The sequence below is a fragment of the Perna viridis genome, chromosome 13 (genome assembly GCF_037379345.1).
Source record: "Perna viridis isolate PV_CMFRI_1.1 ecotype Kerala chromosome 13, ASM3737934v1, whole genome shotgun sequence".
Taxonomy (NCBI): domain Eukaryota; kingdom Metazoa; phylum Mollusca; class Bivalvia; order Mytilida; family Mytilidae; genus Perna; species Perna viridis.
The window spans coordinates 35794966-35817491 of NC_142457.1; the positions used below are offsets into that span (position 1 = coordinate 35794966).

The window sequence follows — 22526 nt, forward strand, 5'->3', positions numbered from 1 at the left end:
TTCATTGTAAAGACTTATTAAACAACTTAATTACAAAATTAAAAATATGTAGCCTTTTTTTGGGTGTATCACATTTTTCAGGTTTTGCATGATTCTTACAAAGACAGCTACATAAGTTCTTTCATATGAATATTATTGTAAGTGACGTATGTTATTTTCACTTTTTCAATAATTTTTTGAGAGCGTTCATGAAATTAACTGTTATCTCTCTTTGGCCTAACTTAAAGAATGAAATGGAATTGTTTAACCTTTAGGAGCATTTTTACATTTGTAGGAGGGATGGTGATCTTGTGACTACACAAAAATTATATTTCGTTTCTCTTGTGTCTAACCCGGACGTGGTCGGCGGATGTTCTTCAAAACCAGATGACGCTAATGTACCCTACCGTCGCACCTGGTCAATGCTCCAAGATTTTAGTTGTTGATTTGCTTTTGTTTCTTCATACGAGTTATTTTGGTTCTTTCATGTTGTCTGTTGTGTATATCTATTTTCTCTAGCCCCGTCCAGGTCCGGATGTTAAAAGAATAGGCCTTCAGCAGCGCTAAGCTTGTCGTAAAAGGCGACTAAATAGTGCTCAGAAGATGCCACGTTCCTTGCACGTTAAAGAACCCTGCTATGGTATTCGATATGAGTAGGAACCTTTGCGCTCCGCCACAGGAGGCTAAAGTGCCCGACCTTACCCATCCCTCCCTTTTTCTAATAGCATTCTAAATTTGTCGATCCTATTATCCTTGTGTCCCATCCCTTCCTTTTTTTCCTTTCATCATCATTCATGTCCATTTTATCATCCATTTCATGTTCATTGTCTGAATATAGCTGAAATATTGCCGCACTGACGTTAAACCCCAACAATCAATCAATCTATTTTCTCAACCTAGTCGTTATCTTGTACAATGTTCTTCTCATTGCGGTTCGAATCCTTATTGCCTTGATTTCCTTCACACAAGCAGTACAGTAGCGGATCCGGAGGGGGTTACAATGGGTTGGCACCCTCCTTTTGACAATATGATGCAATCTGCTAGCAAAACAATATCCGTTCTTAAAAAAACTACATTTGGTTTTGAGTAGAAAATATTCAGCTCGAATTTATCTAGTTTTCATTCGTCCTGTCAAATAATATACTTCCGGTTGTGGTCTTGATGTTAGTAATAGTTTTAAAAAATGCAACTTGAATAAAGGTTTATTGTTATAGAATAACATATTTTTGCCAGCAGGGAATCTATTTACTATGAAACGGATTAGGAGTTATTGGAAGATAAAAGACGATTCAAACGTCTTAACATGTTTTACTATATTCATCACCATCTGTGTCCACAATACTTCAGCGATCTTATGCCCCCACTTAATAACAAGATTTCGTCGTATAATTTACGCAACAGTGCGGATTACACTATACCCCCACTTCAGATTAACTAGTACCGACAGGCCATTTTTCTATTCAACAGTAGAAGACTGGAATCAGCTAAATTTAGAGACACGAAATGCAAGAAACATAAGAATTTTCAAAAGAATCATAAAAGAACTTCGATAAAAAAAACCCTGAGTTTCAATTTTGGCGAAAGGAAAGATAATACTATACATAATAGGCTTAGAAACATGCACAGTTCGCTAAATACTTTATTTCATATAAATGTAGTGCCAACCCCATCTTGTAGTTGTGGACATCCATTCGAACATTCTATCCACTATATTATGGAAGACAATTTGTATAATGAACATAGAAATTCCATGCCGGCACGGTTAGACGGTTTTAACGTAAGAATTGAACTTCTTTTTGACGAAAGTCTTTCATGAAAACATAGATAATTTTGCTTGTGTTCATCATTTTATCAGACGAACTGAAAGGTTTGAATAAGTCTACATGTATACATGAAATGACTATCTCTCACCTTACCCCCACCCTGCCCTTTTTTTTGTCAGACCCCCACCCTTATTCCATTTCCTTGTTTAAGTTTCAAAATTGTCCTTTACATATGTTAACTTGACAAAAGTTGGTTAATAATGTCCTAGAACCCCCCTTTTTTTAGGAATACCCGACTGTTACCCATATTTCCAAAGTGTCTGGATCCGCCCTTGCATTATAATATACTTATTGCACTTCTAATACAGAACTAGAGATGTTCGAGGCCAACAGGACACTGTAAAACGGACTTTCAACTCGCAATTGTTTTAGTATAGTGATGATTATATAAAAAATTCTTTTACATGAATTGACCTCTTAGATTGAAACAAATGTTTATTCACTGTCACTCACACTTAAGGAGCTAGGGTAAGGGACAAAATTCTTACAAATCTTTATAACGTTTGTATTCAGCAATTTACATCAATCTCATGTAAGCATCAACATAACTTGATTGATTTCATTCTGTTTCAAATGAAAGAGCGATGGGCTTTGGTGAAATCGAATATGATTAGGAACGTTTGTGTTCAACATTTCACATCAACCACATCTAAGCATCAAAGTAACTCTGATTTCATTCTGTTTCAAAAGAAAGCTTATTAGGCTTTGGTGAAATTGAATATAATACAAACATATCACCGATTTCAAGAGTTATTTCCCTTACCCTAAGTCTACATTGTACCTCCTTAAATAACAGTGAGCAAAAAGACCGCAAGTAGTTACCCACCACAAAAAGAAAAAAATCAAACGGGGCGGATCCATCCCCAACCTCCCTCGTCGAATGGGAGACCATTCCATTTTGTCAAATGAAAATGGCAGCGATTGAAGTCTTCATACATTAAACAGTGTACCAGAAAGCATGCGCGTAATGGGTTGTATACAGTGTGTATATGCCAAACACAAATGCGTAGCTATTTATTTTGCACGGTATATTTGAACTCAGTGTACAATAACTTGGTGTAGTAAAGTGTAGACTGTAAAACACTTAATTACTGTTCGCAGATCAAATGCACCACACATCTAAAAATCTTTCCAACCCAAACAACCAACTATAAAATGATATGAACTTCATTTAACCTTCACGCATTCTTTGGAGTACTTCGCTGTGTGGTATATGTGCACCTAGAGGTAATTTATGTTTTCATTTTTGTGTAAAATCCGCCATCTTTGGGAAAACCACCGGGTCGGGTGACGAACATTGCCATTGGGTGTTAAACGAGTGCGTTGGCATACGATTAAATAAATATGTAATATGGAATCTTGTTTTAATTACCGAATTGATGGATTTTGCATTTATTACTAAAGTTTTTACTGTAGCCCTAACGTCGGTTATTTTTACCACTGGACAAGACTGTCCGGATCCCGTGTGCAGGGAGGAATGGGACCGTTACTCTTTCCCGAACCCTAAAAGAGAAAGTGGATTATGCGGGCGCAGCTGTAAGGATACCTTTATATGTGACCCGTGTGAAATACTGAACGGTCAGGCAGGTAAAGTTGAAAGTTTTTGTAAAGCACATACAATTCCCTTTTGAAGAAAAAGGTTGTTCAAAGGGAACCCAGGTAAAATGGGGCTACTATTTATTTGCTTTTCGTCCAAATTTTGCAACAAAGGGGAGATTACTCCCCCCCCCCCGAATCCGCCAGCGAAATTTTAGATATGACGTTAATTAAGCGACAATCTGTTATTGTTATTCTGGAGTTTTATTTACATTATCTGTTCACAATGCCTATTTGTATCGCGCTAGAAGTCTAACAAATAGGCTTCTGGAACAGCGTTATGTTGTTACAAGATTGAAGTCATCACTACAGAAGTTTTATGGTCGTCATCAGGAACTCGTGGATCGTTATGATGTATCCATCTGCACCATGAAAACTGATTTATTCAACGGGATCATAGTTTACCTTTCCTCGTTTGTCTACCCCGGACTTGACTTTTTATGAGCAACTCGGCGGGTGTTTCTAGAAAAGCAGAGGACGCTTACTATACCGGTGCACCTGGTCCATGCTCCCAGTTTTTAGTGGAGTCCGAGTTGCTCATTTACTTTTGTTACTTTGTATGTTTTGATTTTAGTAACTTTATGTTCTTTGTTGTGTGTGTCTGTTTTCCAGGTCTGGTCTCTGTCCCTGGATTACATTCTTTTGATTACCGCTATAACCTTTGTTCCTTGATTACTCTTATAGCATATTAACTAATATCAATTGCGTACACAGTTCATGACCGGTCAAGAAACCTTATTGAAAAATTCCAATCAGTCATTTATATTACATGTACACAAAAAAAAAATAAATAATCTTATGCAGGAAGGAGAATTTCTTCTTCACGAATTTGCCCTTTCGATCATCGTCCCTTTCAGCCATCGTCCCTTTTTCAAAGCCTTAACAAACGGAAGCAAAGTGTATAAATGCGATGCTCGGTTGTTGACTGTGTTTTACTCATATAAGAGTTGATTTCTTGGAGTACAGTAACTGTATTGGATAAAATTTCAATTCCTCGATATATAGGGTGATGGGGAATGAGGGAATGGGGATGTCAGAGTAAGTCATTAAGAGAACCAAGATTCTAGCGGAAATCAAAAGAATATTATCCAGGGACAAGACCAGACAAGGAAAACAGACACACATAACAAAGAACACAAAGCAACCAAAACCATACACACAGAGCAACAAAAGCAAATGAGCAACTCGGACTCCACTAAAACTGGGAACTGATTTCCGCTAGAATCTTGTTTCCCTTGATTACCCTTTCACTAAACTGATACCTTAAACTCCTCATTTGATCATAACATGCATCTATTGACCTCCAAATGATTTAGATCAAAATCAATAATGTGTAATAAAGATTCTGTGACAGTTTCAATGAATTCCATTCAGCAATGTTAAAGGAGTAACGGATAAGAGATTAATCCCCCATGTTCTCATATATATAAATAACTAAGTCCATGTTTTGCTATGTGAAACCCCCAAATTGATTCGGATCAAAATCTAAAATTGGAGGTGCACATGGGAATATATGACAAAGATTCTGAGAAAGTTCATTAAATTCCATCCAGTGGTGTAGAAGAGGTAACGGATAAGAGATTGGTCCTCATGTCCCAAAATTTACAAATGACAAAGTCTATATTTTGCTATGTGAAAACCCCAAATTGATTCGCATCAAAATCTAAAATATTAGGTACACAATGTTCATATGTATTAATAAAGATTCTGTGAAAATTTCATTACATTCATTCAGCGGTGTAGGAGGAGTGATGAATAAGTGATGCCCCTCTCCATCAACCGAAAGGAAGGCAAGAAGGACATACAAACGTATTTCACATCATTGTTACTTTCACCGTAAATCTGGACCTCCGTTGCCATGGGAACCAACGTTACAAAATATACTGGTGCAAATTGGAGGCACTTTGAACACTTTACTCAGTTTAGTCTTTTCTTCTTTATTTTACAGCTGGTGAGATAGATGAAATGTTGTTGAATGTACCGGCTCACAAACCTCTTTGTGACGACACACTGGATGACTATGTTATAGCACTCGCTGTAATCAATAAAATGAAAATCGTGTCTGGGTGAGTATAAATTATGCAAACGTGGGTTAAAATCTAAAAAAACGAACAATTAACTCTCATACTTGGAACATTTTTTGTTATTTTGCAAATCTTCAAAACTTTAATCCAATCTGATTCTAGAATTATAGTTGAACTTGTTGATTTTTTTAACTCCACTCTTTGCACCAAAACCCTTTGAGATACTTAATACTGATATTCAGCCCCACTTGGTGGATGTATAACAACTTTTATTAGCAGAAATCACTACAACGCCGTACAATTAAGAACACTTTCTTCTTTTTTTGTGCACCCAAGGTCATTTTAGTGTGTAGCGGAAATAGCCGAAGGCATGTAATTCCGATTGAATACATACATCAGAGCATCTTATTTGTACGTGTATCTCCATTTAATTGTAATTGTCGGATGAATCTGTGAACTTTGCACTTTAAAACGTCGATCGGCAATGAAATATCTTGAGCGGCAAACCGTTGAATCGATACTCTGACGTTACCCAATGAAATTCGACCTTACAACGAGCATTTCGTTAGAATTTCCGAATAACTCTTTTCCACGTTTAATATCATTTTAGAAATGAAAAGTTAAACGCCAAACAATTTGCAGACGCCCTAAGAAACAAGTGGGATTTTACAGGGTCATGTCATGCTGATGTTGTCATTTTCTTTTCGAAAGAGGATAGGCAGGTAAGAGGGCGATTAGAGAATATGTATTTCTATCAATTTTAGGCTATTAATGCAAAAGTATAATACTTTTAACCAAAGAAATAGAATGTTCATAATAGATATATGTCGAGTAAATAAAGATTCTATTCGCAATTGTTACCCTGTAGATCTATTTTCCGCTTACTACATCGTCGTCAGTTATTCGTTAATTAATTCCGAAGACGTATGCCAATTTCTATAAGAATTAGACAGTGAGGAAAATTTTGCTGACAACTCACAATGTTATTTTTAAAACTATTTGTAACATGAGAACTGAAATATAGAAGTTAGGCTAGAATGATTGGAGCTAAATCAGGGGCAGTTACCTCTATCCTGATGAAATTTCTCCGATTACACTGCAAAAGAAAATAAGACTTAAAGCTGCTTAAGATGAATAGATATGAGATATATTTGTCAATTTGAGGTTATTCCGGAGAGGGATCTGGGGGTTGAAACAAAGAACCCCAACATCCTTATTTTTGTAATTTTTTAAATTTTTTTTTAAAGTTAAGTCAGAAGTGAGTAAATAATAGGTTTAAGAAGATAGACCTTGGGTAAGGGACATAACTCATGAAATCAGCGATATGTGATATAAGCTTTCGTTTGAAGCAGAATAAAATGAATCCAAGTTAATTAGATGCTTACATAAGATTGATGTAAAATTCTGAATAAAAACGCTTCAATGACGTTTAAGAGTTATGCCCCTTACCCTAGGTCTACCTCCATAAACGATACAAAACAACATAGGAAACTAGATTTTTTGTTCAGTGTGTAATAACAGCACTATACATGGACATAGTTTATAATTAGAGCTGTTTAATCTACAGGTTTATTCTTCGCCTGGTAAAGTAGCAAACAAAATATTGACTGCAGAATGTATACAAATAATTTACGAAGAAACCCGAGATAAATATCTAACAGAAAACCAGTTTGGCGAAGGTCTTAAATATATGATCAGAGAGTACAAGTAAGTCAATAAAATACACTGTAACCTGCCTTAACGAAACCCCATTTTGTTACTAATATTGGTGCGGCCTAGACAGGTGTTTGGTTTAGACATGTGTTCGGTTTAGACAAGTGTTTGGTTGAGACAGGTGTTCAGTTTACAAAGGTTCGAAATACATTTTAATTAATACAAAAGGGCATTAAAATCTGTCAGGTTTAGAAAGGCTTTCGGATTACTAAAGGTTTGGATTAGACAGGTTTCACTAACCTGTACATGTCACCTATACATTGTTTACTATTTCGATTTGACTTCCTGTTTTGACGTATTGGTCAAGTCTTCGGAATCGATGTTTCTGAATTGTCATTTTTTTTATGTTTCTTGATTTTTTGTTGATACATTTACATTGTATGTAAACCAATCGGAAATACTCGTCCAGTTCTTTTATATACACTATAAATTAACGTTTTAAGGCAGGAAGATAAATTTTTCTTCCATTATTTGATGTGAAAGAGGCCATCTGGACTATATTTTCCCCTATGCTTCACAGGCAAAATTATTTCACGTTATTTTCGCACGAATTTCACATAATTTTCACCCGGTCTGAGCAAATAAACTTTGTGACAGAGTTCACTTGAAATTCGGGTGAATTGAGTCTTCACGCGAAATTCACGTGAATTGTTCGCATGCAATTCATGTTAAGTGAATTTCACGTGAAGTTCACGTGACGTTCATGTGAAGTTTACGTAAATTTTATGTGAAGCTCGATTAACATGAATTTCACGTGGAAAATATCTAAATGTGTACAAACGTATTTTCTGGAATTGAAAGTGAAAATTCAAAATACCGACACTTGAAGATACATTTATCCTCTGTTTTAAATACATGTATAAAAGGAACAAGTTTATATACATAGTACAAAAAAAGTAGTTGTCTATTTAGAGAGCATTATCACGATTAATTGACTGCCCGAAGGACAGTGATAGTGCATGGAACGGCGATAGATAAATGCTTCAATTCACAGGGAATATCAGTGTCCAATGTCAGTCAACGATCGATTTTGCACTCAACATTAATACATGTATGCAACATCGGATACATATTTATTGAGTGTATTCATTGCAGAAATTGAAGCGGAATGTTCGGACAATTTCAGAGTTATTCCAATGAAAATTCTGAAATTAAATTGAGTCGATCACATGTAATTTGTCTTAACAGAACAAGGCCCAGATCGGTCATCGGTTATCGACCAGTCCTTAATCAGTCAAATTGTCGGTCATATGTGACTTGTTGTCATACATCAACACTCAATCTCTTCCGAACTGTACTTAAGGAGATATAAGTAGGGTAAGGGGCATAACCCTTGAAATTAATTATATGTTTGTTTCGAATTTAATTTCACCAAAGCCATACAAGCTTTCATTTGAAGCATAGTTAAATCGGTCCAAGTTACTTTGATGCTTACATGAGATTGATGTAAAATGCTGAATACAAACATCCCAATGATTTGTAAGAGTTTTGTCCCTTACACTAGATCTAACCCCTTGATAAGACCAGACGCCAGTAGTATGTACACAATAATGTCAAACATCTCATAACCTAACTCTTCCAAAATATACCTGTTTTCAGGAGAGTGTTCAAGACGGCCCAATGTAAGGAAGATCCTATACTGATGAAAGTTGTTTACGGACTTATTGGGGGAGTTGTTGCATTAATTGGTATTTGTTGCTGCGGCTGCTTGTGTTGCGGACTTAAAGTGGAACAGAAGACCAGATCAAGTGGACAAGGTGTTGGGTCGACAGCTGTGAGATCGAATACAACGGGGTTCCATGCAGTTTCACATTACGATAGTGGGGGTTGTGATGGGGGAGGAGGAAATGATGACGGAGGGGGAGGGGGTGGTGGGGATTTTTAATGCCGTCTTCAGGGAAGTGTCCTTATACATATTACAAGAGATTTGTGTAAACACCGTTAGCGTCCCTTTAGAAGAGTCATGTGTAGTTATGATGTCATCAAAAGATGGCTAAGTGAGAGGGATTTTAGGAAGTGATAAAGCAGGGCTTGAAATTCAGCTGACCTCAGTTAAATGAAAATAGTCTCTTTATTAGATTGACTTAGATGATACACATTAAAAAGTATTTTACACAAATACATACTTGAATTTTAAGTCTAGGACAATATAAGAAAATTCTTTATTTGGATATTTTGAATGGATACGGGCCTTGCAGTGTGAATCCAAGGAAGGTCCGGGGATGGAATAAGCCCCACCCCCACCCTGTGTTAATTTTGTACAAAGTTTCGGCAAGAAATGGACAACTTTGACAGTAGTTTCTTAAGGTTATTAGATATAAATACGTGGAAAATGCAATAGGTTTTTTCTTCATATGCCACAACTTATACACATTTTGTCCGATTCTTAGATGGAGACGTACTTAAATACAACTATTTTCAAAATGCGACAGGTCCCAAAACAATTGTGGTCCACTGAGAACTAATATCAAGGACTATTTAGGTTCCTATTTTAACCTCTTAAGGATCTTTTTTAAGTAGTAGTCTTTGTAAGAATCATGCAAATTATGTAAAATGTGATACACCCCCAAAAAGGCTGCACATTTTTATTTTTGTCATTGAGTTGCTTTATGATGAAATTTATAATTATTCTTTCCAATCTGTCTTCTCTAACGAGATAATCCACATTGAAAATCCAACAGTTTCTCTTGTATTTTAGTGTCATTTACAGAGTTATTACCCTTATATTTGAATTTAACAGTTCAAACTATATAATTTATATCTCTTTTGAACATGGATTCTATGAAAATTCACATGATATATTATATATACTCATACGTTTTAAACAAAAGATAAAAAATAAAAATATGTCGGCCTTTCAACCATGTATCACATTTTCCATGACTTGTAGCTAAAATGCTACTTAAAATGTGGACAGTAATGTGGACAGTATTTACGCGTGTCATCAAAGTTGAAAGTAGGTCTAGTAGCCACTCGACACCGTCCGTCTGTCCGTCTTTCATGTTCAGGGGGTACCTACGTTGTGTAATCAGTTAAATACCAATATAATTCAGACTTAGACACTGTAGAATTATTATGTTCATATCAAAGATGTGCATCTCCTATAACTGAGAATTCAGGAAAAAGCTGAATCACTTAATCACTGTGGATAGAACCTACGTTGTTTAATCTGTAATTCTAAAAGTATTTAAATATTATTATGAAATCATTGCACAGTGTTGATATAGATTTTTTAATTAATTTTCCGAAAACCTGTCTAAACGAGACAGTTTTTTAAACTTTCGTACCAATTTAAATGTATTTTGAGCCTATGTAAACCGAACACCTGTCTAAATCGAACAAATTTTTAAAGTCCAAAATGGGTTCGGTTGAGTCAGTTTTCACTTGTTATGAAAGAATTTCACGTGATGTTTAGCTTTGACGGGATCTGGTTTATTTATTGTTTAGATTTATCTTTCTTTCTTTGGTTGGGAACCAAGATTCTAGCGGAAATCAATATGTTTTTCTTTAAAATATGGATTGATTGATTCATTATTGGGGTTTAACGCCAGAGCAGCAATATTTCAGCTATATTCAGGCGACGAACATGAAATGGATGATTAAATGAACAACGTGAAATGATGATGATGAACGGGGCTTAACATATAGAAAGGACTATTATAGCTTTACATGTACATGTATGTACTTAAGTTATGGCGTATTTAGACCGAGAACAGGGTCGGACCAAGGATTTTATGTTAGGGACGTAGGCCGATCGATGCGAGACAAGAAACGTTTTTTGGATTGAACGATACTCGAAAGTCAAATTAAAAGGGAATTTCTCGTTCTACTGACCCTACCATAAATTTTCTTCGCCCGGGATACAAATGAAAATCATCCTTATGTAACCTACCAACAAAATGAAACACCCTGTAAATTTTAGAAGCACCGTTGTGTTTGTCTGCTGGGGATTCCAATTTCATTCGAGTTACCTCTTTTTCTGCACCCGAGTCGATTAGAGAGACTTCGAAATTATACCTGCTCTTACGGGAGGTAACTCTGCAAAAACAGGATAAAATATGGCTGCATCCCGAGCTCCGCAAGTAGGGAGTATCTTCTGAATGGCCAACATCAAGTATAGGCGTGAAATATGTTGATGTAACGTTTTGTAATATATTAATTACATTTAGTTTAAGTTTGATCTAATATAGGACAGAATAAGTACACGATACACACAAACATACCGGTAGTGAAGAAATACCATTTATCAAATAATACCGTTCCAGTAGGCTTTGGGAGGAATGAAATAAAAAGTTATTTGGTGACCTAACTTAGGTTGATATTTTGCATGATTCGTAAATTCAACACTACTGTATACTTGTACTTTTGCTTCGGAAAACACTATGTATACGGATTTAATTTCTACGATAAAAACCATCAATACGTTTGAATTGGTTCTCTTATAATTCTGTAGTTAGTCACCGTACAAAATTGCTTTTATTTTGTCTGTCATGTCACTGCAATGTATAGTTGATGAACATATATAGCATTTACTTCCGGAAGATACGGCTTGCAGTAGAACAAAATAATTCGGAAGCATAATGTATTGCGCACGTGCAATTAATACAAAAAGGTAAACACAATTATACCAATTATGACCTTGTCCTTTACTTCTTGGCATCATATGTTGTAACACATTGCTTTGTATTCATCTAGTTTCTTTTTGTATTTTGTGATTGTGTAAAGCAATTTTCAATGATATAATTTTATACATTTATACATGTATGTGATGTCTTACCACAAGAATTTGAGAGGCTCACTGAAGGAGTAATTTATTACAAATTGTCGATAATATATGTGTACGGTAGTTAGTTCTGTGTTGTTGTTGCTGTTATTTTTTTCATTGGTATTTCGGTATTTAACTACAGTGAAACCTGTTTAAAAGGAATAATAATACGAAACCTGTCTGAGCAAAGCATTTTTATTACTGTAAAAAAGGGGGTCGGTTTAGACAGATTTCACTGTATGTTTTGATGGTGCTAATCATTTCACGATCTTTAAAATTTCATCAAAATACTTTTTCGTTGGTACAATTTGCCACTTCCGGTCGCACTCACTGTATCATTTTTTTTTTATGAATTTGAAGTTAAGCTCTGAACAGTGTCTGATGTTCGAATTTAACTGTAGACAGACCTCACTAGAATAGATATAATCTTGATAAGCCGTGGTGACTTTACTGGACAAACCTCTCTAGAATACATGTAGATACAATCTTGCAAAGCCGTGGTGACTTTACTAGACAGACCTCTCTAAAATGGATATAATCTTGCTAAGCCGTGGTGGCTTTCCTAGACAGACCTCTCTAGAATACATGTAGATATAATCTTGCAAAGCCGTGGTGACTTTACTAGACAGACCTCTCTAGGATGGATATAATCTTGCTAAGCCTTGGTGACTTAACTAGGCAGACCTCTCTAGGATGGATATAATCTTTCTAAGCCGTGGTGACTTTACTAGACAGACCTCTCTAGAATGGATATAATCTTGCTTAGCCGTGATGACTTTACCAGACAGAACTCTCAGTGTGGATACCTGTCTAAAGAGAATCCCGATCAGTAATCGCAAAACCTGTCTAAATCAGGCATTTTTAAAGTCCCCTTATATTAACCTTGTAACCTTGGTATACCAAACACCTGTCTAAAACGGCCCAATAAAGTTAAATAGAGATTGGTTTAGACAGGTTTTATTCAACGGGTCATAGTTTTCCTTTCCTAGTTTGTCTACCCCGAAATTGATTTTTTATGAGCAACTCGGCGGGTGTTTCTAGAAAAGCAGAGGACGCTTACCCTACCGGTGCACCTGGTCCATGCTCCCAGTTTTTAGTGGAGTCCGAGTTGCTCATTTGCTTTTGTTACTTTGTATGTATGATTCTAGTTACTTTATGTTCTTTGTTGTGTATGTCTGTTTTCCATGTCTGGTCTTTGTCCTTGGATTACATACTTTTGATTACCGCTATAACCTTGGTTCCCTTGATTACTCTTAATGTACATATGTATTTGTAGGCTATCAAAAAAGACATCTTCCTGATATTAAATGGCATGGTTCAACCTTTCCTGTGCTTTCGTGGATGTGAACTCGATGTGAAAAATTTACCTAGTTTATGCTCGACCGAATTCATATCTACCAAGCTGTTTTTGGTTTTTACGTATTAATTTGTAAAACTCTGAAGGGACGGAGTATGTGGCTTTGAAATAGAAAATATCCTCTTATCAGTAAAAAGTGAATTTTTAAATGATGGAAATAATTATCTTCGTGATTATAGGAGTTGTTGCTCTCGGCATGCTTTGTATGTTAGGTTATTGGTGTTGTGGAAAGAAAGGCATACAAAACAATAAATCGACTCGACGGAGTACATGGACGTCAGGAACTCGTATGAAACGAGGACCAGATGGGTGGAATTCAACATGGCATGGAGACGAATTTGATGATCATGGAAGTCATAGCTGCGCCACAGGAGGAGGAGGGTGCGGAGACTAATGAGTAGGGCTTTATCACATTGTCATGCTAAGGATATACATGTAGATAGTACCTCTACTTCACATTGTCATGCCAAGGATATAGATAGTACTTCTACTTCACATTATCATTCTAAGGATATACATGTAGATAGTACCTCTACTTCACATTGTCATATCAAGGATATAGATAGTACTTCTACTTCACATTATCATTCTAAGGATATACATGTAGATAGTACCTCTACTTCACATTGTCATATCAAGGATATAGATAGTACCTCTACTTTGCATTGTCATACTAAGGATATACATGTAGATGGTACCTCTAATACTAAAGGAAGAAACCGATTTCTTTGAGCCGCAACTCCACTGAAACAATACAAGGTCCAATATATTTGTGATACAGGATATAAATAAAGTGTTTACCCAGGCACAGATTCAAGGACTGGTATGCGGGGCGCACGCCCGCTCTTAAATCTGTAAGAAAAAAAATACCACAAGTTTCACTCCATAATATTGTTTGTCTTGCTTTGCACGGCATTTTATCCAATTAACGCACCCACCCCCACCCCCACCCCCCGCCCCCACCAAACTCAAATCCTGGATCCGACCCAGGTGTTCTTTCTAAATTTGTCTTTGAAACAATCTTCGTTCTAAGGAAAACGCGATTTTTTTGGGGAAATATACCAATTCGGACACCGTCATTGGTCCGTGATTTATAATACGCCTTCGCGCATGCTCAATTGACGTACTGTTAGGATCATATGTACATGCCTTACACCTGTATTGTACGTTCATTATTTTGCTTAATTAAACCACATTCACCATTTTACTGAAGTGCAAATCTGTCCAGACATGGAAAGGCGTAGAACATGTCGAAATAAACGTTCCCATATCTACAGGTATGAGCATCTGCGCCCGCTGCCCGGACCCTTTTTTATGTGTAAACTGGCATGACTGGTAAACTCCTACCAATTGTTTTGAGCAATTTAAGAATTTTTTTATGTGTAATAAAAATACCTGCACCTGAAGTCCGGGGTTAAACGTTCCCCCATTTTTATGTGTTAAAACACCTGCATCCAATGACAAGGTCCAAATCTGGACCCTTAAACCACACCAAGAAGGCTCCTTAATTCTAGCGTGCACCTAAGCGGAATTCTTGATAACATACTAATCAAGGTTACTCTGTTTCTGCCCACTGATCATGAAGTAAAAACTTGGGCGAAGCCTCAGGATAACCAGCTTATAGCACCAGGGTTGCAGGTAGAGACTGTTAATCTTGAATTAATCGATCACTGCAAAAATATGTCATTGACGCAACGCATACCCGGAGCAGTCAGATTGTTTATTGCAAGTGTATTTTAATGGAGTTTGTTTTGTTTTTCCTCAACGGACTATATCAATTTTTAAAGTCTTCACTTTGCGTTTGTCGTTGTCGTCGTCGTCGTCGTCGTAAAACATCAGCTCCTCCCATACCCCTGGATCAAATTAAAGCTAGGATCAACAAAACAGCTTCTTAGTCCCAGATTAAACCATTTGTTTCCAGGAAAGGTCATTGGCATGATGATATAAAACTTTGCTTAGGGACGCACTATTTATTTTGATCCTGACTTTGGAGAAAAGATAATTTGGGTTAAAAAATAAATTATGTGAATAAAAGAAGAAGAAAATAATACAATTACACTTACATGTACATGCGTTAGAAAAGTACACATTTTTCCACGCAAAAAACAAACAATCAAAAAGAAAACCAAGTCCCTTTGAAAAATTAATGGTCAACTCCTTTGTTGCTTTGTATGTATAATTTTAGTTATTTTATGTTCTTTGTTGTGTATGTCTGTTTTCCCTGTCTGGTCTTTGTCCCTGGAATACATTCTTTTGATTACTGCTCTTTCTAAATCTTTTCTTTGTTTCATTTTTTATAATGTCGCAAAATTTTAATGAGTTATGTATTTAGAAAACTGGCTACTCAATGTATATATCATTATTGTATTTATGTTGTGTATTTGTTAAGATTTTACTTGTGTCATAGAGGGCCCCAGTGGAAGTTAGAGTTGTTCTTATATGGGTTATCCTCTTTAAATAAAGAAAATAACTTTGTATAATAGGAAAATAAATATATTGACTTGAAATATAAAAAAAGAACAATATACGGATGAGGCTTACAAATGGTGTAAAACGCGAGGCTGACCAGGTGCTTTTTCCGATTCGTGCCGAATTCGCATAATTTTTTTTATTAATTCATATACAATTACAATTTCTTTATAGTGCAATCCTTACCATTTTTAATCAAGTTTTATAAGTTTAATAAAGGAAGAATCTGTTATATCCCGGAAATAAAGTTTTTTAAGCAGATTTTATTTCATTATAATTGAATCATAATCATATTCGTTCCCACTACCTAATTAGATATGATTATATCATATTATTCTACAAGTAGCGAGTAATCTTGTCGAACGTGTAATGCTTTCAAATAACATGCAATGTATTTGAACGCATGATACTACAGTATCATGTCGCAAATCTTGTTTTATCCAATAATTGTGCATATGAAATTGACATTATATTAACTTTATGATTATTTCTCTATAAATAAATGCTTTATTTTGGTATTAATACATACTGATTTTAATTCTTAAAAGCAGTGGTACGTTGAAAAACTTGTCTATACCGTACCTTGAATATTCCCAAAACCTGTGTATAGCGTACCCTGAATAACCTGAGACATATTTGAACTAGACACTTTTTAAGGACATTTACATCAACTTGAATGTATTTTGAACTTCGAACATCTGTTTAAACTGATCCAATTCAAAAGACTATCAGTTAAGACATCTTTCACTGTATATATATTTTAAAATGTATAAAATATATAAAATGTCACAGACAGTCAAGTAAAACCTGATTTTACTGACAACCTATCTAAACCAGTGCATTTTTTCAATTCGAATGGTTTTTTTACCTTGGTAAACCGACCACCTCTCTAAACCGAACGCCTTCTAAACTGACTACCTCTCTAAACCAAACACGTTTTACAGTTCAGAAAGGTTTAAGAGTGATGTTACTGTAAAAAGAGTTGCATTGTTTTAATAAAATGTTATTTGAACTATTTATGTACGTAATATGAAATTTAACGTCTTTTATTGAATTTTAAAATTAAAGATAGAAATTTGCAAAACGATAGACATACGTCTATATTATTTATTTCCATTTTTCTGAAAAAAATAAATCGAAATAAACAAAAAAGTAAAATACGTGTTCAAAAAGTAAATGTACATGTAAAGGTGGTAGACCTGAGGTAAGGGACACCACTCTTTCAAATCACTGGAGGGTTTGTATTCACCATCAATCTCATGTAAGCATCAAAGTAACTTGGACTCTTTTTCAACGGAAAGCTTTAAACGCTTTGGTGAAATTGAATATGATACATATCACTGTTTTCAAGAGTTATGTCCCTTACCTTAGGCCTACCTCCTTAAGAGGGTGTCCAAGCAAAACCTAGGCAGTGGTAGACACATGAATTTTTTTTTTCTTTAAATAATGTTCATCTATTTTATATCATAAATGCATCCTTTCTCAAAGTGAAATGTTGGTTTTTGATTAAATGCAACTGTTTCATTATGACATCATTAAAATGTATTTATTTAAGTATTCTTTTCATTTAATTATATAAAAACAATCCTATCACGAGCAACGATGACCCCACTCGGCCACTTATATTCGAAATCCTGATCCAGAGACACGGTCCGAGTGGTCCTGGGCCGAGTTGTCCGTGGACCGAAATGTCCGGTTTCCTTCCAAACTACATTTCAACATTTCAAATATTCAAATATAACATTTATCCACAATTCCCTTACTTTCCAAAAAAACATTACAAATTTTCTTTCCTCTCCATAGACTGTTCCATATCTTTCACATACCAAGTTTTTTAAGTATACTGCTTCCTATCATTCAATGTTCTTTGTTACATATTGACATTTTGCAAATTTTTAAACTATTGTTTGTTTGTTTTTTGTTTGTTTTTTGTTTGTTTGTTTTTTGTTTTTTTATTTTTTATTTTTTTTGGAAGAGGGTGTTTTTGTTTTTGTGATTTTTAAAACTGATTTGACCATTTTCAACATTCAAAATCTCCATCCCCTTATACAATGCCCATCCTCATTTCTAATCACCAATGCATCCCCTCATTCAATGCCCCTCCTCATTCCTAATCTCCACTCCCCTCATACAATGCCCTCCTTATCCCAAATCCCGACTGCCCATATACAATGCCCCTCCTTATTCCTTATCCTACTCCCCTAATACAATGTCCTAAAACATAATCCGAACTCCCCTGACACAATGCCCCTCCTCATTCCTATAATCCCCACTCCTCTGATACAATGCCCCTTCTCATTCCTTATCCGAACTCCCCTGACACAATGCCCCTCCTCATTCCTATAATCTCTACTCCCCTCATACAATGCCTCCCTTCCTTCCTAATCGTCCATGCATCCCCTTACAAAATGCCCCCTCCTCATTCCTAATCCACACTTCCATCATACAATGCCTCTCCTCATTCCTAATCCCCAGTCCCCTCATACAATGCCTCTCCTCATTCCTAATCCCCACTTCCCTCATACAATGCTCATCCTCATTCCTAATCCCCACTTCCTTCATACAATGCTCATCCTTATTCCTAATCCCCCGTCCCCTCATGCAATGCCTCTCCTCGTTTCTAATCCCCGCATCCCCTCATACAATTCCCTTCCTTATTCCTAATCCCCCTTGTATCCATTCTTACAATGCCCCTTAATTATCATTCCTTACCCTCATCCCAAATTGTCATAAAACATGACGTTTACAAGTACATGTATTTTGTAAAATATCAATTATTGGCCAGAAGAACTATTAAAAAAAAAGAAAACTTAATGAGATAAGGATCTGGAATTCAACACAACGTCCTATAATAGTTAAATATTTTCAATTACATAAGGTTGCAAAGCGATAACAGCAAATGCATAATTCATATGAAGCCAAACGATATCAGTCATATGAAGCCCAACGACAAATTTGCACTTCCAAAAATAAGATTAAATTCTACAATGAATTACAAATACAAATACCTGTGGGAATTTATTTAATCTTATCAAGGATAACGAATTTAATACCCATCTCCAAATATGAAAGAAATTGAATTTGATTGCAAATTAGTAATGAAGTTTTCATTAATATTTCTTCGTCAAAATATCGTTTTGATACTAAAATTGAATTCAGGTTTTGATTGCATTTACATTTTTTTGGTGCTATCCATTTTTGTATGCATGGTATTTTGGCCACATGCCCCAACAACTTACAATACCCACCACTAAAGTCATTAAAACAGAACAGAATTAAAGCATCAGATGCTATTTATCATGTTTATAAAAGTTCGCTATATTACTAATTTATATATTTTTTGCTCATGTTTTCCCGTCGTTTGCATATAATTTACAACGTATTCTAACAAAAGGTATGCCAACACTAGGAATCCTTAAATGCAAAGTTTAAGTGTCAATCCCTGTAAGAATCAGGCAGTAGGTGAAACATGGTATGAAAAAAAAACATAACAACGCATTCTGACGAAAGGTAAGCCAACCCTTGGAACCCTTAAATGCAAAGTTTAAGTGTCAGTCCCTGTAAGAATCGGGCAGTAGGTGAAACATGGTATAAAAAAACATAACAACGTATTCTAACAAAAGGTAAGCCAACCCTAGGAACCCTTAAATGCAAAGTTTAAGTGTCAGTCCCTGTAAGAATCAGGCAGTATGTGAAACATGGTATGACAAAAAAAACATAATTTTGTTAGTGTAATTTGACTAATTGCAGCATCAGAATCAGGGAAAACAGACAAGATTTTCCATATCATGTCGGACTATTGAAATGTACTGAAAATGACTATATCAAAGGCAAATGCAGATACATCTGTCAAAAACTTCATCTTTCTAAGATTCCATTGAAAAATTTCTGAGCAAATCCAATGATGCAGAGATCAAATAATGGTCTTTTCAATTAGAGAAAGCATCCTTGAGTGGTATTACATTGTCAGATCGGTGGGGTTTTGATATGCATGTTTCTGATTTTTCCAATTTTGCCTGATTCTTACGAACAGTTACACTTAATTATGAATCATAATACCGACTCGATAAAAGATTTTCAAAATGTTTATTAAATTCAAGAAAAAACTAGTATAATACTAAGAAGGAGTCCATGGAAAAACAAGGTAGTTAGTTTCACGTGACAAATTTTGTTTTCTTTTTTTCGCCTGTTTTAAACTTCGTAAAAGTAGAATAACAAAGACGTATATGTCGCTCTCTAAAACTCCAAAACGTAATGTATACTCAGCTAATACATGTAATAATTCTCTACTGGGATTATGATTCTGTTGACTTGGTACATGTATATTTGTGTATGTTTGGTTTACTGTTGTTATTGTGACTAAATGTGTTTTTGACTTCAATAAGAATACGGTCCATGTCAAGATCATACCTGTCTGCTTCTTTTATCCCCGTCTCTATAGAATCATTCTTAGTTTCCTCACTATCTAATTTGGAAAGAATGTTTCTTTCCTTCTTTAAAGTCTCACACAAATTTCAATTTCTCCCTGTTGCTCCTTTGGATTCTACAACTCCTCATGAATTTTCTGTATCAACTTTGTGACTTGTCCTCAATGTCCTACTCGTATGGATTTCTTTTTCGTCATTTTCGTCAGCCGTTTGGTCACGGCACCAATGTCGCGGATATATTAACTGTTTTAAACTGTGTAAAACAGGAGTAACAAAGACGTATATGTAGCTCTCTGAAATTGTGTATTCAACTCAAAAACGTAATGTATACTAGCTCATACATGTAATTACGTGACATTACAAAGGGTACATAGTTACGACGCGTTTTTAAACGTTACAAAAATGAGTATGATTTATTTGAGTAACTGACAATATTAATATGCTGTTTTACATATCCATCTCGGTCTTAGGAGATATAAATTATATAAAATGTATCATTGAATTTCAAGATTCAGGTAGATACCTCTATAAATGACACTAAAATGCCATAGAAAGTAGTGGATTTTGGATGAAAAAGACCAGACAGATTGGAATGAAAAATGTCATAAGGACAAATTTACAAACAAACCTAATAACAACCATCAAAATGTATAGCCTTTTTATGGTATCAACTAGTCTGACTTCAACCATGATTGATTTTGAATCATCATATTTGTTGTGATTGCATGGAGTTACGTTGGTCTTGTTTCAATAAATAAGACTGCCGTTTTTCATATCCAGAACACTTACATCTGTTGGATATGCAAGTCCTTATATTTTTATGAAGCTGTATAAAACCCAAAATGTATTTGAAATTATGTTTAAAGTATTTGTTACTGTGACAGACATATAATTTTCGCAACATCTTGGTATAAATAGGAGATGTGGTATGAGTTGCTCATTTGCTTTTTACTTTGTATGTATGATTTTAGTTACTTTATGTTCTTTGTTGTGTATGTCTCTATTCCATGTCTGGTCTTTGTCCCTGGATTACATTCTTTTGATTACCGCTATAACCTTGGTTCCCTTGATTACTCAAAAACGTGTAGAACATGATTTAGTGAACATATATAATAAAATGTCCAGGAAAAACAAGGTTTTGGTGCAAATGGCAAGATTATAAACAATGACGTTCACTTGCACATTAACATGAATTGTTTTCCATTTTAATGCTCTAATCCCCCTTTAAGGAGGTAGACCTAGGAACCTTGGAACGTCTGTATTCAGCATTGTAAGCATCAAAGTAACTTGTACTGATTTCATTCTGTTTCAAATGAAACTTCACAGGCTTTGGTGAAATTGAATATGATACAAACATGTCAGTGATTTCATGTGTTATGTCCCTTACCCTAGGCCTACCTCCATAAAGCACGTTCGTTTCTTCTGTAACTTTACTGCAGACAGGAAGAAAATCGAATAATGTCGCTTAAAATCATTTAATGTTTTCCGACTTTACAAATTGTAGGATTTTCCGAGAGGGCTTGCTGAGCCGTTTAGTGCGAAATTCGAATGTCAGACGTTGTTCCTGAGCTTGTCTACGAAGGCGCTCAAACATCGCGGTTAAGTGTGCAAATATGATACTGCATTTTATTAATATCGATGCCACAAAAAAGCAAAAGCAGGTAGGTTTTTACTTTTTCAACGTTATATTACTTTTTAATTTGACTTTGAAGAATTGTTATCGTTCTGGTGGTGTGTACCATTTTGGGACTTAGGTTTTCTGGTTATGAACTTGTAGAGTTTAACCATATCCGTCCATTTTCTTGTATTTTTTCCTCTTCAACAAAGATTCTTACATAGATATATGCCTTACCGACCAACATTCTTACATAAATACTAACCTCACCATAATTACTTAAGTAGCACTCCAGCTAAGAATCATGCAAAATGACTTACATAGTTGGAAAGCCTACATGCTTTAGTAAACAGAAATTAACATTTGTTTTTCTCATATAACCCGTGGTCATAGAAGATAAAAATTGTGTAGAATGCACTGTAGAATTCGAAAGTAAAGGAGATAACTCTGTAAATGACACTCAAATACAATAGAATCTATTGGATTTTCAATGTTGATTATCTCCTAAGACCAGACAGATTGGAATGGATAATTGTACATTTCATAATATAGACCCATAAAACAACTTAATTGCAACATAAAAATATGTAGCCTTTTTTGGGGTGTATCACATTGTTCAGATTTTGCATGATTCTTAGAAAGACAGCTACTTAATACATAATATATATATATATATATATATATATATATATATATATATATATATATATATATATATATATACATATTGAGATTTTGTATTTTCGGTGTCTCTGAAA

The 22526-nt window shown here is 35.2% G+C and overlaps 1 protein-coding gene across 1 annotated transcript; it reads left to right on the plus strand.

Moving 5' to 3' along the window:
* The first annotated feature begins 2786 nt into the window (after nucleotides 1-2786).
* LOC148600635 (uncharacterized) lies at nucleotides 2787-9020 on the plus strand. Its single transcript, XM_088558250.1, has 5 exons — nucleotides 2787-3389; nucleotides 5347-5464; nucleotides 6033-6144; nucleotides 6990-7129; nucleotides 8735-9020. Exons 1-5 carry the CDS (start codon nucleotides 3182-3184, stop codon nucleotides 9018-9020), a joined length of 864 nt encoding a protein of 287 aa, XP_088414376.1. The 5' UTR covers nucleotides 2787-3181.
* Nucleotides 9021-22526: the final 13506 nt, after the last annotated feature.